General features: G+C 40.7%; 1 protein-coding gene across 5 annotated transcripts in view; it reads left to right on the top strand.

Annotated features, from left to right (window-relative positions):
• Positions 1 to 15409, top strand: part of SPIRE1 (spire type actin nucleation factor 1) — a 126459-nt gene extending 111050 nt beyond the window's left edge. For 2 of the 5 annotated variants that reach the window (XM_027676965.1, XM_027676956.1), the window contains 7 exons: positions 508 to 598; positions 1456 to 1553; positions 7785 to 7922; positions 8857 to 8927; positions 9672 to 9699; positions 9788 to 9918; positions 10704 to 15409. In XM_027676965.1, coding sequence (XP_027532766.1) covers positions 508 to 598; positions 1456 to 1553; positions 7785 to 7922; positions 8857 to 8927; positions 9672 to 9699; positions 9788 to 9918; positions 10704 to 10956 — 810 coding nt within the window. In that variant the 3' untranslated portion in view covers positions 10957 to 15409. Of the gene's footprint in view, positions 1 to 507; positions 599 to 1455; positions 1599 to 7784; positions 7923 to 8856; positions 8928 to 9671; positions 9704 to 9787; positions 9919 to 10703 lie in introns of all 5 variants that reach the window. The other 3 variants (XM_027676949.1, XM_027676941.1, XM_027676975.1) reach the window with 2 other exon arrangements.
• Positions 15410 to 17457: the final 2048 nt, after the last annotated feature.

The following is a 17457-nucleotide window of genomic DNA, read 5'->3' as shown; positions in this document are numbered from 1 at the left end:
ACAGAGTTTTTAGGTGAAAGCAAAGGATTTAATGATTTGAGTAGCATAATGCTTTAGCTAGTTGAAAGTTGTTAGTCAAAGCCCATTTCACTTTCCTTCATCTTGCAGGAGTTGCATTTGGCTGTTGTGAAGAAACATGCTTGTATAGTGAATGAGTTTTCTTTTAAATACAGAAGAAAGGAGAAATGCACCAGGATTGGGAATTAGAGAAACAGTGCAGTGCAAATCAGATTAGTTTCTCTTTACCTGAGTCACTTATGTGAGTGGCTCTCATTCCTTTGGTGACTAGAGAAATCTAAATGCTGATTCCTTGTTAGTGCAAGAAAGAAACTTTCCATTTGCTCAGTACTGTGCAGAGTCAATGTTTTTCTCAGGACTTCTAGGGCTTTGAGTGATTGAATGGTGCAAAATATCTGTGATAGCTTACAGTTTTTGTGTACAAAGAAGCAGTAAAAGAACTAAAAACTGTCCCTGAGGAATTCTGTTTCTTTTCCTCTTGCCCAACAGGAGGAATCAGTGCACAAGTCAGGAAGTAGCAGCAGCATCTCCCCCTCACAAGTGGAAGACCCCTCTCAAGAAGGCACCAGCAGCAGGAAGAGTAAGTTATTGTGAGAGAGCCCAGTGGCTGCATTTACACACTTGTGTTGTCTTCTGTGCTGTGAACTTCATCTGAAACTTTTATAGAAGGCTAAAGCTGAGCGTTGTTAATGGAATAATCCTCTAAAGCTGAACCCTAGAACGTGCTGAATGGGTCAAATGTGATAAAAAATTGGAAGCCATTAGTCCCCACTATGTGCGGATCTCTTTGTGAAGGAGAAGGTTTCATATTCAATGTAAAACTGTAGTCAAAAGTGAATGGAGGGATAGATTAGCTCTGCTCATCTCATAAAATAATTTGTTGCTGCAAAAATATGTTCTAACCTGGGGCAAATTCAGACGTTTCCTGCATGTCTGTCACCATGGCAGTGAATGTGCTTGTTTGAAAGACATACAGCAATCACGGGTATTTCTCATAAGTATTTACAGACCAGAGGAGAACATCTGGTCTTTTTTTCTTTCAAGGACAGTTATTGTAGCCTTTACTGTGTAACAGTATTTTTCATTTGTTTCAAAGTGTTTCAGTTTGACTGGAAAGGTTTCGTAACGAAACCTGCAATCTGTGCATGTATTTTCTGTGCATGATCAGGAAATAAGCAGAATAAACCAATATCCTGAAACACCATGGGAACTGGACAGTAGTGTGTCTTATGTTTTATGAGTATTCCTATTCTCTCAGTCTGGAAGATGTGATGAATGGGATACCTGTCTCTGAGTATGAGCTCTGAGTATGGATGTGTAACTTCAGCTACCAGTAGTAGGAATTCTAGCAAATCAGTGGCTGGATTAATACTGAGCAATGTTAACGAACAGTCTGCCTTACAAGAACTAACTTTTTTATGCTGTTTGAATCCTTAGTGCCTCCGAAGTTCTTGCCCATATCGTCTACACCACAGCCTGAGAGACGGCAGCCACCTCAGAGACGACACTCCATTGAAAAGGAAACACCAACCAATGTGAGACAGTTCCTACCCCCTTCAAAACAGAGCTCCAGGTCACTTGTAAGTGGAGGGGGTGGTAGGAGAGAGAAAAAGAGGCATGCTAAGAGTATAATGAAAATTAAAACTTGGCTTCAGTGTGATTAGAGCTTGACTCAAAGAAAACTCAATTCAGAAACAGCCCTTGGCTACTAAAGACATTTTGAAATCAAGATTTGAACTTTGTCTCTCTAGCATATTTATCCAAAAACCCAGGTACAGGTGCCTCAGAAAACATTTGCACTTTGATTAGGACTCCGGGTAAAGCCACATGTCTTGATTTTGTTTCAGAATGTTACCAAAACAAATGAACTTCACCTTACTGATCTTCCACTTGAATAGTGACGATTCAAAAGCAGTGGATCTATTTTGGGATTTGGGGGAAATTTTTTTAGTTGTTGGAAGTATTACTGTTAATGACTGAATGAATGGAATGGTTTCTTTTCTTCCCACCTTAAGAATTTGCATGGTAATGTTTATACATATGAAAGCTCTTTCAGTAGTCCAAATCAAGGTTTGTCTGTGTTGCTTTGTTGAAATTACTGAGGCAAAAACCTGTATTAGTGCTTGAAAAGAAAGTACAGTGCATTTGATCAATTAGCTTTAATTGAGAACTGTTTTCCAACAGAGTACAAACAGCAAAGGGTATGAAATCGTGGTTCATTTATGCTGACATACTGATTAGTGCTTTGTGATTTCATGCAGGATATGTTCCTTGTCTCTTTTCCTACCAGCAGGGTTTCAAAGTATGCCCCATGAGGTGCTGGTGAATAGGAAAATCAATAAACACATCCTAGTTTTGAAAGGAAGGTAATATTCACTTGCCCAGTCTTGTAGTGCAGTGGTATTAATGGGCTTTGAAGAGCATTTTTGTTGGCCCAAAAGATGATGGCCAGGATCCAAACCTATTACATGATGAAGTTGATCAGTAACAAGAAAAATATCTCCAAATATTCCCATGAAGTCCTTTCCCTTTTCAGAGAGTCTGCTGGATTTGATTATATCCTTCCAGGTAGAATGTAGTTCCTCATTCCTGCTGAAGGTCAGGTAGTAACATGTTGATAAATGCACAACACAAGTAGACGTCTTCTGCCAAAGTGAACTTGGAGCAGAACATATTGCAGCAGAACCAAGCTGGAGGGATCCTTCAAACATGCGTTTGAAAACATTGTCACATAAAATGGGTTTCCTGCTGGCCACTCACTGTATGTGGAAACCCAAACTTTATTTTCTGGTAGGCCCAGAGTTATTCACAGACAAGTAGTTTAAAGAGAGGAGGGGTTCAGAAAGCATTATATGCTATACTGAGACATTTGCTCCATCCTGCTTTTGGTGTATCTATGTTACATCATAATATTAATCTTGTGTATTTGAGAGGATCATCCAACTTAAAAATCTCACATGAGGCCGGTATTTTAAATAGGTCAACCAACTTCTCACCAGGACCTTTTTGACCACGTGCATACTCTGTCAGTCTGTTCACTGACATATGCCTAGAAAAATACATACAAAATAAAACCATTGCAGAAAATCTAATTGAGTTATTCTATTCCCCTTGAAAAATACTAAAGGAAAAGGGAGAAAAAGCCATGAGATAAGTCAGTCTAATGCGGAAACAGATGGGAAGGGGTTTACTAGTTTCTTTTGTGTTTGGGGGGGTTGTTTGTTTATTTTGGTAATTTTTTTGGTTGGAATTTTTTTTGGTTTTTGTTTTTTTTTTTAAATCTTCAGAGAACTGTCACCTAGCTTGGTTTTGGCTTTGAAGTGAGAAAGAAGGAAAGATAGTAGTGAAATGATGTTCCATTAGTAAGAACCTATTTTATTTGATGCCTAGAGACCTAATTCTTTAACTTGACAATAGTGCCCTCTAGGGTGTGGCAGACAACTCCCACAATACTCTTGTTTTTCGTTTTGATAGATGAGTTCTGATATGCTGGCATTGGCCCAGTTCCAGAAAGCTTCAGCTTTCTGCAACTCTCTCCTTCCCCCAAGGGATGCCAACCTTCCAGTGGCTGTACCAGATGTTGCATATGTAAAATTGCCCTTCCAGGAGTGAATGCTTCTCAATAAGTGCAGAATATTATTTATTTTTATTTGACATCACACTTCTTCATCCCTTCCTTCAGGATTGATGGAATTTCATTTCTTGTCACCAGCTCCTGTGACCTCGGTTTCTCTCCAAGGTGAAGGAGACCTCGTCAATAAATAGCCCTCAATGCCAGTGAAACCAGTCAGGAGGTTGCTACAGTCTCTTAGCAGGATTAGCAAGAAACTGGTCTGTCTTGCATACTAACGACGGTTTTGTGAACTGGCATCTCCTCAGATAGAGGGAGTTAGGCCTAAGTAGGTGGGGAGGGGAAACAAACTTGGAAAAGCGCCAAACATAGTCCTTTTGATGTATCACCCTACCAGTGCTACATGGAAAAGCAGAGTGGCTCAGTGATTTTGGGGGGGCAGCCCTGGTGGTGTGCTTCCTGTAGTGAGCCGACTTGGAGCTTAATCAGTGAGATGAAGTCAGTGTCCTGAGATGTACATATGGACGTCTTTGTAGTCTGTTTGCTTTTTTAATTATTGTTATCATCATTAATTTTTTACATGACCCAGAGGACCAAAGCTAATGGTTTCATTTAATACACAGCATTCGCTTCTCTGCTTCCTATCTATTGTTCAGGTTCCTAGGATAACCAGTTTATTTCCAAGGATGACTTTCAGACCACTTTTTTCAACTATGCAAGCAGCTTCTCTGCTCAGCTCTCATCCCGTTGAAGCAGCCATGTGTGGGGTGGCAGGGGCTATGTACTATCTCTGTGAGAGAGCTTTTGCCAGCAGGTGGAAACCCGCAAAGGTTTGCCTCTTTTTGCTGGCTTTGGAAATCACCTTCACCAGCATGTTCCCTGCTAGGGGAGCACTTCCTCAGCTGTGGCAAGAATTACAGCTCAGGCTGGGACATTGCACTTGATTGACATTGATTTAAATGTGTGTAGGATATCTGTGTGTCTTCAATCACCTCACGGGGAAAAGAAATCAGTTCTGAAAGGACAGCAAACTAAAAATGCAACATCACAAGATTATCAGTGGGACAGACCTTAAATATTACAGCACGTGAAGATCCTACAGCAAAAATCTTGCAAAACTATTGTAATCCATGGACTATGCTGAAAAGAATAAGGTTTTATGTTTCTACCAAGATACACTATATAGAATGGAAGGGCATTTGCAATGTGCTTTACTTGAAAACACCTACGTATTGTTTTGGTCCTCAGCACACTTAAGTATCAGAACTTGCAGAATAACTCAGAGTCATGTACCAGGGAAGGCAAATCCACTGAAAACTAATTCATTTACCCCTATGTAGAACTGAACATGAGTAATTTAATTTTTCCTTACCCCTATGTAGAATTGAACATGAACAATTTAATTTTTCCTTCTTTTTCTTGTCCCAACCACTAAGTGGAAGTGTGAAACTTCTTGCAGGAGAGTTTATTGTTGAGATACCCAATTGACCTTTTAGAAACTTTTAGTCTGCAAAAAGAAAAAGAGTTTAGAGTGCTTGACTAATTGTGAATTTCAGAATTTAGAGGCAAATCTGGCACTTGTTCATTTTGCAATTTAATATGCTGCTCATTTGAATGTCTAGTGACATCCTTTAGTGAGAAGTTTTACAGGGAATACATTAGAGTAAAAATGTGTTAGTCATAAGGACCTATTAGGTGTGTGTATGCTGAGAATGGCCTACAAAGCACTTTATTTCACATTATGGATATGCAATTCTTACTACCTGCTTTTCCGGAGCAAAAAAAATTACACATATACACCTTAAACTATTACAGTGTTTCTAAGATGATTGCGCAGTTAGTGTTAAGCCAATTCTCAAGACGATCATGGAAAGTTCAAGTTCAAAACAGTATTTTTAAGTAATATTTTTTCCCCTTTAAAAGTAAGCATAGGGACTTGTCTAATGAAAATGGAGTTCTATTCCAGAAAATCAAGACCATTCAAACCATATTTTGTCTTTACTGTGTTCTGTTGTATGCAAGTATTGTAGAGAGTGCTCTCATTTGGACCTGCCTAATTTGAGTGCATATTATTGTTGGAAGTTTGAGCAATAACTCCAAAGCATCATTGTTCAATGAAGTTAGTTTAGCCAGTGCTTAGCATAATTTTAATTAATTTCAATGCCTTAGAGGTAGTGTAGAAACAAAAAATTTTCTCGTGTACTTATTTCTATTCTGAAAAGGGACAAAAAAACCAAGCAGTTTTCTGAAATTGGCAGAGTATTTATCTTTCATTTAATGTTGCATTAACATTTTGTTGTCCTTGTGTAACCTCTGGAATTAAAACATTAGCATTTAAACATGTGAACATTTTCTATGTTTCCCCTGTCCCTGCTGGCTATTCCTATTTTAATGATATTCATTTTCGATTGGTATGACAACAGGCCCACACTATTCCCTTAGTACATGCTCTACACCTATAGCAGATCCACAGACTTTTTTCAAAGGAACAATATTCCCTGATGTCATCGTTCTATAAAGTAAAGGAATGGGCGTTCATGAGGGGATAGGAAGAGCTTCAAGTAAGAAATGTATTTCTAAAGGACTTAAAGCTCTGATTGATTACAAGCATGCAGTCAGCCTCATTCACCTCGGATAGTTTTTCCCGGTCTCCCACGATATAGAATCGAGGGGGGTTGCTGGCATTGTATGCATCCCACTTTCCCACCCACTTCCTCTCCCGTCTCACCCCAGCCTTCAGCCGTGCCTTTTCCATAGCAAGGCAGTTGCTATGGGAAGAACCCAGAACTAAATGCTGGGAGCTGCTGGTTAGCTGTAAAGTTGTTCATAAGGAACAGAAGTTACTTTGTTTTGACTGGGCAGTTTTACACCTCAGAGCAAATTGCAACTGCTTTTGACGTAGTTTGTTCTTTCCAGAAAACTAGTGTTCCATACCCCAAAGTTTTAGATGGCAAATCTAACAAAGTTAATTCAATTCTAGTCTTTCTTGGGGTACCTTAAACAGAGTGAAGTTTCTTTGTGTTCCCTTTCTAGATGGGTAAGACAACAAGTTTTTAAAAATGTGGTGGTTCCTAAATGCTAATGTTTGCCAGGTCTGCAATGTAGAAAGATTTTCTTTTTAATCTAAAGGAAAGACAGAACAGACCTCTGAGTACATGGAAATGGAGCATTTCCGTACTAATCCGATTCATCACTTCAATTTGTAAACGAGATCTCCAAACTGTCAGCTGTGTCTTTGTATTTGCAGGAGAAATTTCCTTCATTTATTCAGAGAGCATTGCATGTCATTGTCATTACCACACAGTAGCCCCTCTGGGCTGACTTGAAAAGGTTCACTAAGCATAAAGCGATGGGAGTTCCCACAGAGGTTTCTGTCTTTCTCTTGGAAATGTATAATCAACTACTGGGCTGGATTACAAATTGGGTTGGTGCTTTTTATTCCCTGGTACCAAATTCAGGAGTTCTCCACTCAATATTCTCCTAAATGCTCTAATACAGAATAAATGCAAAATTTTATAAGTGGAAGGTTGTGTTGTTAGTTTCTATTTGAGTTTCTGCCATTAATAATGCAACACTGGATAACCAGTTCACCTGCTTGATTTTGGAAGATTATTTTCTAAAGCTTAAATTGCTGCTGTCACTTTCCTGGGGCAGAGAGAACTTTTCTGCCGGAACTGATGTAACTTTTTGTAGTCTTGGTGGAATTCTGATAATGCGAGCACCAAGAAGTGGTACCACTGAATAAAAATTTCTACTAGAATGGGCTACTAACAACTTTTCTTGGCCACTCCGGGCATCACAAAGTCTCAGAGAAATTATTTTATGTTTACTTTAAACAATATGCATAAAATAAGGCCATCTGTCATACTACCTTTTCCCTTTTAAATTATAAATCTGATTGTTGATTGGTTGGAAACAAATATTTGTAATAAAAGACAAATGGAGAGAAGGATCAAGTGGTTTGAGGAGGAAAGATTAAGAAAACTGTCGTTGTTGTGAAGGTTGAACATAATACCACCTACGCACTTCCAATGGTTTGGTAGCCATGTGATGCCCGTGAAAGAGCCAGTGCTATTCCAGTTTGAAGGGAGAAACCCCCTGTTGCTGGAGTTACTAACCAGGTGGCTGGTTGTCTAGGTTGGCTTCTGGAAGAAGCTGTTTGTCTTTGAAATAATATGGGTTTTTTGGCTTCCAGGAGGAGTTCTGTTACCCAGTGGAATGTCTGGCTCTGACAGTGGAGGAGGTCATGCACATCCGTCAGGTGCTGGTGAAGGCAGAGCTGGAAAAGTACCAGCAATATAAAGATGTCTACACTGCTCTCAAGAAAGGAAAGGTAGGGCTTAGTCTGTGGAGGCTCCAAAGGTTACTGAGGAAGGCCAGTTGCACAAGCTTCCCATTTACACATTTGTTTCTTATCCTGTACTGGAGAGAAAGAAGAGTTATCCAAAACTCCCCCTAAATATGTAACACATGGGTCAGCTGCCTTGAATTATGTGCAGAAACATGAAAACTTTTCATGGAAATACTTTGTTTGTTTAGATTGTCTATAAAAATGCAGTAGCATTTGCAATTATCACAGCGTATCTGTATGTGTCCATTTTAAACTTCATTGACTGAAGTGATTTCTGTCCCCATGCCTTCTGCGGGATTGGTTACAGGTAGCAGTAGGAAACTGCAAGTTCTTCATATATGAATCCTTCCTATTAAGCATAGAGGAAATAAAAGCCTTCAGAGAAGTCAGACGACATGTGACCCCCAGAAGGAAGTTTAATATTAGAGACCTATTCACTAAGGCATTTTTTTCTGTAAACTGCAGATTGGTACTTACCAGTGGAAGCAGCGCCCTTTTCCCCCACTTTTGACTTGTGCTCCTTGAACACCTCCAGCAAGTGTATTTTGACTTTGCTGTGTATTTTACCTACAGGCCTACCTGTCTCTAGTATGCAGATTTCTTTAAAAAATTTAATACATTCAAGGCAGAGGAACAAGAATCTTAGATTCAGCTGTTGCCTATTGTCATGATATATAAAGCTTAGTAATGAGCTTTTATCAAATCTCAAAGTAAGTTGATGGTTTAATTAATTTACCCCTTCATAAATGTATGAAGATAAAATTCTGGACCTTCTTTTCAATATCATCTTAGAAGTATGAACCCCAGAACTGGATGTAGTAGTACAACTGTGATCTTGCTGATAGCAACTGGTACATGAAGTCATCACTGTGTGTGACTTCGCCTAACGTTGTGGATTCCTCTGTTCTTCTTTTAGCTCTGCTTTTGCTGTCGAACGAGAAGGTTTTCTTTCTTTACCTGGTCTTACACTTGTCAGTTCTGTAAGAGGTAAATATTTAATATATGTTAATAAATGGGTACCATTTCAGAGGGAAAATTATTGATTTATACATTAGAAACCCTCAAAAATTTCTGCTGTCTACTGTTGATTGGGTTTATTTCTGTAACAGTCTATATTAAAAAAATCCAAAACTGTGCAAAAATATTTCTTTCCTAAGTGACAGAATTGCTTCCTTGGACTGAAACTTTTGACTGAAAGTGAGGGAAACACTCATTTGTTTTTTATTCTTATGGGAAAGAAGTTGGAATTTACTCAGACTCCCCAGTCAACAGTTCCACAGCCTCTGTTGTTGGGGAAAACATTTCAAGGCAATTTACCTTATGAGTTATTTTTCAAGTATTGGGATGGGGGAAAGGGAGAAGGAATCATTTGCAGGCAGAACTGTAGATTTTTATTTGAACAGTGAGACAATAAGTCAGGAGATCTATGTAGCCACTGAGTTAGTGTCTCACTTACCAAAGGAGGTTTCTTTAGAGGAAAAAGAGCTTATTTTCCTTTTTTTTAAAATTTATTTCTTAATTTAGCTGTATTTCCTGTTTACTGTTTCTTCCTTCTTTTGGCTTCATGTTCTGAATTCAAGTTATTATGTCGAAGAAGCCTTAAAAATGAAAATGTTTGTTTAAGGGGAGGATGGGGGAGGATTTTAACTCCTGAAAACATTTATCTCTTATTCTTGATTTAAATGTAATTTTTCCTAGTAGATTGACTCATACTCTTTCTTTCTTACACAGGCCTGTATGCTCACAGTGTTGCAAAAAAGTAAGTAAGTGAACTTATGGTTAGAGCCTTTCTAAAAAGCTGCAGTCTTTGTAATGATGCTGCATGTTCCTTCTGCTGTTTTCAACAGATGCGGTTGCCATCAAAGCCATACTCTACTCTCCCCATCTTCTCGCTGGGACCTTCAACCTTGCAAAGAGGAGAAAGCTTTATGAGGCCAGAGAAGCCCTCTACCAGTCACCACCATTCACTGCGGAGCAGGTGAGAAACAACCCGAGCTCACTTGTGTCTGTTGCAAATTGCATATGAGGTTATCAATCGTTAAGATGCTGTCTACCTGTTAGGTAGTTGTCAATGTTTCTAATGCTTGTAGTAACTCTTCTGAAGCCTGAAAAGCCAAGTATCTTCTACTTGTTGCTTTAATTTACAGAAATAGCAACACTAACAGTGTCTTCTTAAACGTTTTTCACGTTACAGTTGAAAAATGAGTCTGGGACAACTGTATTTCTGTAGTACCTCTGCAAAAATATCCTTAACATGTGGTGTGAAGGAGATAAATCTCTCAGGCTAGAATCATGCACTGAATGGGAATTCAGTGATGTCTTGTGCACAGATTTATGTTTTTTCTAATTTTTATAATTCAAATTTTCATAATTTTTTTCACTTTGATATTATCAAATTATCTGTTGGTTTTATGTCTTATACACAGATGGTTGTCAAAGCTAATCCAAGAAATTAAATATGAAAGAAATGCTCCTTTTTGAGGGAACCTAATGGACAAACCCTCTGCAATAATCACCAGTGCTAAGATGCTGTGTAGATTAGCCAAAAACATTATGTGTTTTTAGTTATTAGTAAAGTTGGTTTTGACAGGTTGTAAACATTACACATGCCCTGCAGTGTTGCCAATTCAGGCAGAAGCTGTCCTCTCCAGTATTTGGTCTCCTGGTGTCATTTTTGGGACAGGAGAAAGGAAAATTTAAATCCAGACCTTTCTGATGTGCTAAAATGAATAAAATGACAGATCCTGCTCTTTTGCCTTTCAGGTTGACCTCAAGGTCCAAGTCTGTGGATAAGTCACATGAAGAGTTTCCCAAAGAATTAATGGAGGACTGGAGCACAATGGAGGTTTGCGTGGACTGCAAGAAGTTTATTTCAGAAATCATCAATTCAAGCCGGCGCAGCCTATCTCTGGCCAACAAGCGAGCCAGATTAAAAAGGAAAACGCAGTCCTTCTACATGTCGTCCCCGGGAACCTCCGAATACTGCCCCTCCGAAAGGACTATCAATGAGATCTGAGCCGTGTGCCTTTTTCTTTGCTTTTGTCTTCATGAGGTCATCATCCATGGGCAAGGTCACTGAAAACGGATTATCAATTCCCTTGCTTTGTTTCACTCAACTGGCTTGGATTTGCATTAGGTCACAGGATTTCCTACTCCAGCGGTTCCCGGAGACACAGGACGCTATGTTTAGATCTGTGCAGAGTGATGCAATGGGTCAGCTGCTCTCACTGGAAGAAAATCAATAGTTTGAAATTGTTGCCTCTTTTGTACGTGTGCGTCGAAACTAGAAAGCCTTTTCTTGCTTTCAATCTTTTTTTAACCATGCTTTGAATCATTTTTCAGGAGATGAGATGAAAACGTGTGTTTAGTGGGGAACCAAACCTAACCAAGTGTCGGTGTTAGCACAGTAGCAAACAGTAAGTCACACGGGTGCTACCACCCTCGTGCTCACGTCCTATTTGAAACAGTGGAGGGTTGTATCGCACACCAGACACTGAGTCTGAGCGGCTCTGGGTAAAACCATCTTCCTTGGAACCGTTTCAGTTGCTCTGAGATCAGGGTTCAGCACAGGGCTCTACAATGTCTGTGTCCTGGGGCAAAGCAGACGACAAAGCTGTTCACCCGTATGGTTGGCCATACCCCCGAGCTGCTGTACTTTTTAAGCCTTAGTGTACTTCTAAGTGTCTCCTGAGCAGGTTTTAGTAGTTTACTTTCTATCTTGAATGTATGATAATGACTACTAGTAGCAGTGAATTTTAGTAGTAGAGAGAGTTGTACAGTTTATGAGGAGGACGGGAAATAAGGGAGGCTTCTAATTTTAACTGCATACCTGTAAAGTTGTTCTAGTGGTTACTCAGAGAAAACAGTGAGTAAGGTGTAAATTTGTATTATAATGGAGCACACAGATACTGCTATAGTTCTCTCTGACAGCATATCCACTAGTAACCCCATTTTTTCTGGGGTTTATGACTTGGCTGTAAAAATTCATGTTCTGCTGAAATTTGGGACAGTGCTGTCTCAGATTGGGAGCGACCTCTTTTTTCCTTTAATCTTTTCTTTTTCATTCTTTTCCCCTTTCTAATTCACTCACAAAACAGTGCTAGACTAGTTGTTTAGAAGTTCCAACGATGTTACATCAACTGACATCTTGTGCTTTTTTGTACTTTTTTTTATATTCAAATTACTTTTTTTTTTTTTAATTCAGGTATAGCCAGGGTTTAGTCAATAATTTGGGGCCAGAGCTTTTTGGTATTTAAAACAAGCTAACATAGCCAAGTTATTAATACTTGAAAATCAACTACTGTAACTTTTTCATAAATTTTTAATACCCTGGGGCATATTTAATATCTATATAGCAGTGTATTATAGAATGACATAGCAGCAAAGCGTCAGATCTATTTATTAACATTTCTATACTTCAGATTAATGAGAGATACCTCAGAACTGCTCCAAAGTAGCTGGGACTATATTTCTATAACATGATTTTAAAAATGTATTGATCAAAACAGATTCCCCTGTCCACAAAGCCCAAGAGGCAGACTGCCTCTCCAGCCCTGGCAAGGCACAGTGCTGAGGTTGGGAGGCAGCAGGGCTGGTCGGCTCCAGTGTGGTAGCTGGGCTGCCACCCCACTGCGGGAGCCTCCTGCTGCCCAGGGGAGCAAGGCTTCCCCTTCGGAGTCTCTGTGCATGTCACATTGCAGCCTTAGGAGCAGCCAGCCATGTCATCTCTTTTAAGCTGATTTGAAAAGCACATGCTCTGTAAACCTTCCCAGGGACTCTTCCATGCCTATTTTTCGTTAAACACCCCCTTGGAAAATGAGAATTTTTGCATATGCAGGACTTATTGGAATAGTTTCTAATTTTTTCTGAACCAATGCAAACAGGAAAAGCAGGGCTCAGTGCTAACTCTCCCTCATAGCTGTCCCATGTAAAGTCAGGTGTCATGTCCCTCTCCTCGGGATACCTCTGGAAAAATGTCTTGCATGTTAAAGCACCTAGAGTACTGGCATGAGATAAGTATGTAGGATTGCAGAAGGTGAGCAGCAGAGATGGGCTGATGGAAAGGTTCTGCTGTTGCTTGAAGGGTCTCCTGTCTTCAGTCACATCAGCACTTTTTCTTGTTTCTGTGCCAAAACCAGGCAGTGTGTTGGCTGCACAGTGCATCAGGGAAACTAGACTGAAAGAAATGCAGGAAATCTCACTTTGTATCTACCCTGTTGTTGTTGTCATAATTTTCTCATGGAAATCCCCTGGCCACCGTCACTCAGACCTCTGCTCACAGTCCTCTTCTCTGCTGTCCTCAAGCCACTGAGGTGCAGAGTATCCACCATGTTTATCTTCCTCTTTGAGAGGAATTTAGGATGTTGTAGAGCAGGCAAGATGAAGGACTAAGTAAATCCTGAGTGTGCAAAGGGAAATGAGTCCTTCATGCCCGTGCCCCCCTCCACCTTGGCAGTGTTCAGGGGTGGCTCTGGGGCAGCAGCAGAGCCTTGCAATTGTGCCTTTCCGGGCTGCCCAGCAGTCCTTGGCTCAGGCTGGGCTCAGCTATGCTGGGCAGGGCATAGACACTGAACAACAACACAGTGGTTGTACAAACTGCTCCCTGTTGCTCACACAGTGCTGCCATGCCTGGATAACCTCCCTTTTTCCCTGGAAAAAACCCTCCAGGCTGCTGACACACTCTGTGGCAGACTCCAGAAAACATGGTGTGGAGGGCTGCCTCTCCCCTTGCCTCCCATCCCTTCCTCCCTGGCACAATTGCCTGCATTATCCCGGCATTTCGTTCCACAAAAGGAAAAGCAGCGGGTTGGTTTGTCACACAAAGCCTGAAAGAGCTCAGCTCGCTGGTTGCCTGGCTCTGCGGAGTGGGCTATTTTTAGCTTTCCATCTCGCTGCTTGCGCGAGCATCCCAAATCTACTGCAGCCATTTGCCTGCACACCCCGCGGTCCTGCCCAGCATGTCCTACTTATGGTCTGAACTTCTCAGTAGCATCAGAAGATGAAACCAGAAGCTTGTAAATATCTGTAATATATTTATTAATATTTAGGAAGTCTCCATCAATCATGCAGTGGGAATTGACTTTCCTATGTTGTTTTAAAAAAGGAAATGAGTCTTATTTATATGTGTGTTGGCTGTTATCTTTTATTAGTTGATGCTTTCAGCCCCCTAATGCAGTTTGCACTCAAGAGGCATCCTAGAGTGAATTACTGCTGAAAAGAATGCAGAACTAGCACAGTGAGCTCCCTTCCATGAATTTTTAAATTATTTTCTTTTTTTTTAGCTTTATTAGTATGCCCAAGGTTTGTTTAAATATGTCATAGGAGACCCAAGGAGCTAAAAATGCCCCTGGCAGCATCGGTCTTGTTTTGTATGGGAACCTGGTTGTGGGGAATGCAAAACCAGCTCTGCCTCACGGAGGCGATGGAGGACGTGAGCAGGCCTTTGCTGCAGCTCTCAGACCTGATCTTTCAAGTGTTCATGGTGAAAGTAGTGTTTTGGGAGGTTGTTGTGTTTTTTTCTCTTTCCCCATTACTTCCTTTATACATGGAGGAGTGTTACCTGGTGAAAATAAAATGCCTTTCCATTATAACCTTTGTCTGTGTTAATTATTCATGTGGAAGCTGATTTAAAGGTTCTGTCTCTCTCTTTTTCACGCTTTTATAATTTTGTAAGATCAGTCATGTTTCTTCTGGCAAAGAATTGTTAATGAAAATGATTGCATAACAGCTGAACACTGGCTGGGCTGCATGAAGGGATGGAAACATGTCAAGTACCCTTAGAATAGCAATAAAACTGCTTGTGTAACCCCAGTGATGTGATTTAGCTCCTAGTCATCATTTCCAGCCAAATCCCTCTGTTACCAATGTGCTGCTTCTTCCAACACTGGCAGGCTGTACCTGAGGCAGCGTGCTTGTCCTGCATGTGGTACAGGCTTTGGGAGATCTCCATCCCTCCCTCCTCATTGGGAGAGAAATGGTGGCAGTCTTTTGGAGGAGTTTTTGATGGATTGGTTTTAGCTTTTAAACCAGAAGTGGAGACATTTTTATCACAACTATTACATTGTTCTCTCCCAAGCTCCCCTCTTTCCCCAGGCAAGTTCAGCATCAATCCCCTGGTTAGTTACTGGCTGCATGCTCTATAGGTTAAAACTAATTTAGAAGCTCCAGCTTTAAGCTCCTGATTGCTACCTTCATGCTTTACCTCATCTAGCAGCTCTGTACACCATTTAGGAATGTCTTTCTTACAAGCTCAGTCTCATCTGTGAAACAGTGACAGCACACAGGCATGAGGGAACGGTGCTGCAACTGGTGCTACAGCATATAGATTATGTTCATGTTATCAGAAAATTTTATACTATCGCCATGTTCATAACTTGGAGCTGCTCTGGTTTATTTCCTCTTTTGTATGTGTGTACATTAAGCCAAATCTGAGAATGTTTATGAATAATGATTCCAGCTATAAAAACCTCTATTGTTGTTTCTGTCTGATTTTTACTACTGTGTTTCAGCTTTTTTTTTTTGGGGGGGTACCTGAAATTACTATTCACAGGAAATTTCCTGGTTGGAGAACCATGACAGAGGGGCATTGGCTCAGCCTGACGTGATACACAGACACAGAAACCCCTTCCTGGTAAGCGGCCTTTCATGAGCACTTCTTTCACGGCAGCTCCATTGAATCCTGCTCCCCAGTCCCCTCCTGCTGGGAGCTGAGCAGCACCCATGAATTCCAGCAGCCCATGACAGAGGCAGCTTGTGGCCCTCCCTGTGCCCTGCCTTTGACGTTGAAAAATCCCTGTTGACCTGGCACAAGCTGTTAGCTTGTCCATGAGCCATGTCCCTGGGTCCCCATCTGCAAAAACAGGGACTTCAGAGTGGCTACAACTGTTTAAAGAATTTTGAGAGCTGCTGCTGAAGAGCTGAGTGTTCAGTGTCAGAGCTGAAAGGGTCCTGCAGTGCTTTTACTACTTGAAAACCATTAGCACCACTTCCAGGTGAAAGGAATTCCAGAGATTTGAAACTTCATAAGCAAAGACTTGTGAATGAATTTGACCATGGTAGATCTGCACTCAACAAATGTCATGGGGCATAATCAGGAGATGGAGCTAAATAGGTATCAAGTAGATACGGCAAATTTTACACAGCAGTAGCTTAGTTTGTTTATTTGCACTAAACTAGAATTCAGTAACTTTCCAGTTTCTTCTCAGGTTGGGCTGTTTTGCAGCAGCAGTGCCTGGCTGAACTGAGTGTCAGATATGCAGGTGTTCTGGGCTCTGCGTCCTGAAGTAACAATTGTTTGTTGAGATGGTTTCTGTAGAATATTTCTAGAGGAAGCCCTTTGGAACAGACTCTTTGGAATAGACCTTACTATAGCTAATTAAAAAACACATTTGTAAGCAGATAGACTTCCAAGGTGCCAGGCTACTACTGTCAGCTCACAGCTGAAAAAGACCTGTTTGATTATTGACATTCAATTAAAACAAAAAGTGCATCCAGTATGAAAAAAAAAAACATAATCTTCATGCCTCCCATGCTGTAACATTTCCACAAAGCTTCAGGTCCTCCCTGCATTTCTCTAACCAGTCACATCAGTGCTTAACAGTGGGAACGAGCAATGCTTTGGCTTTTGCAGGACAGGCTGTAGGCCAGACATTGAAATGTGGGATTGTTAAACTGGATTTCAGAGGCTGCTAAATCTAGAATTAAAGGACATGGGCATGAGTTGATGCAACTTCTGCAGGAGGCTGGCTTCCACAGTTCAGTGGAAATGAGCACCAGTTAAGCTGACACAGGTCTATAGAGAGGCAGCCAAGGCCCAGCTTCAGCTTAGACATTTAAGATGAGCATGTTTCTATTGAAGGGGCTGGTGGTTATATTACCTGTGAATCAGAAAGCAAAACAAAGATAGTGAGGAGTGTATTTGAGCTTTATGCTGTTAAAGCTGGTTCCCCCTCCCCAATGCCCTTCTTTAATAAAGGAAAACCCAAACAGGAGATGCACTTTTTGGACATGAACAGGCCCAAAGCACAAACCCTTCCCCTTTGAACTTCTCCTGCTTCTGTGCTGTCACTGTGCATGTACTGTCTGTGTGGCTTCAGGTACATCTGGGGCATCAGCTCTAACAGAGAAAGGCAACAGAATTGTCTTCTTGTTTTCATGTTATGTGGTACTGAAATGCAATTTCTTGTTTATGCATTACTAATAAAAAGCTCTTGGATATTACTGCATTACTCTCACTTTCTTGAGCAAACTGTAAATTTAATGAGCATCATTTCTTACAGAGCACAGCTGGCAAGGGCATGTTCCACATTTGTTTGGCCAGGTAGAGCCCTGAACCTCAGCTGCTGCAGATCTTAACTAGGTCAGAGAAAAAAATTATAGTGGAGTAAAACGGAAGGTATTGTACCAGCAGGACCCCAGATTAGGACCCCTTCTGATCACTTCACCTCCAGGTGCCTTCCAGTTAAGTGAGAATCATATATCAATCACCTCAGCTGTGGAAAAATTAAAAGGACAGGAC

This window comes from Neopelma chrysocephalum, unplaced genomic scaffold (assembly GCF_003984885.1).
Source record: "Neopelma chrysocephalum unplaced genomic scaffold, ASM398488v2 Primary Assembly neopelma1_22, whole genome shotgun sequence".
In the NCBI taxonomy this organism is placed as follows: domain Eukaryota; kingdom Metazoa; phylum Chordata; class Aves; order Passeriformes; family Pipridae; genus Neopelma; species Neopelma chrysocephalum.
The sequence above is the reverse complement of the archived record's forward strand: the minus strand, read 5'-3'. Positions and strand labels throughout refer to the sequence as shown.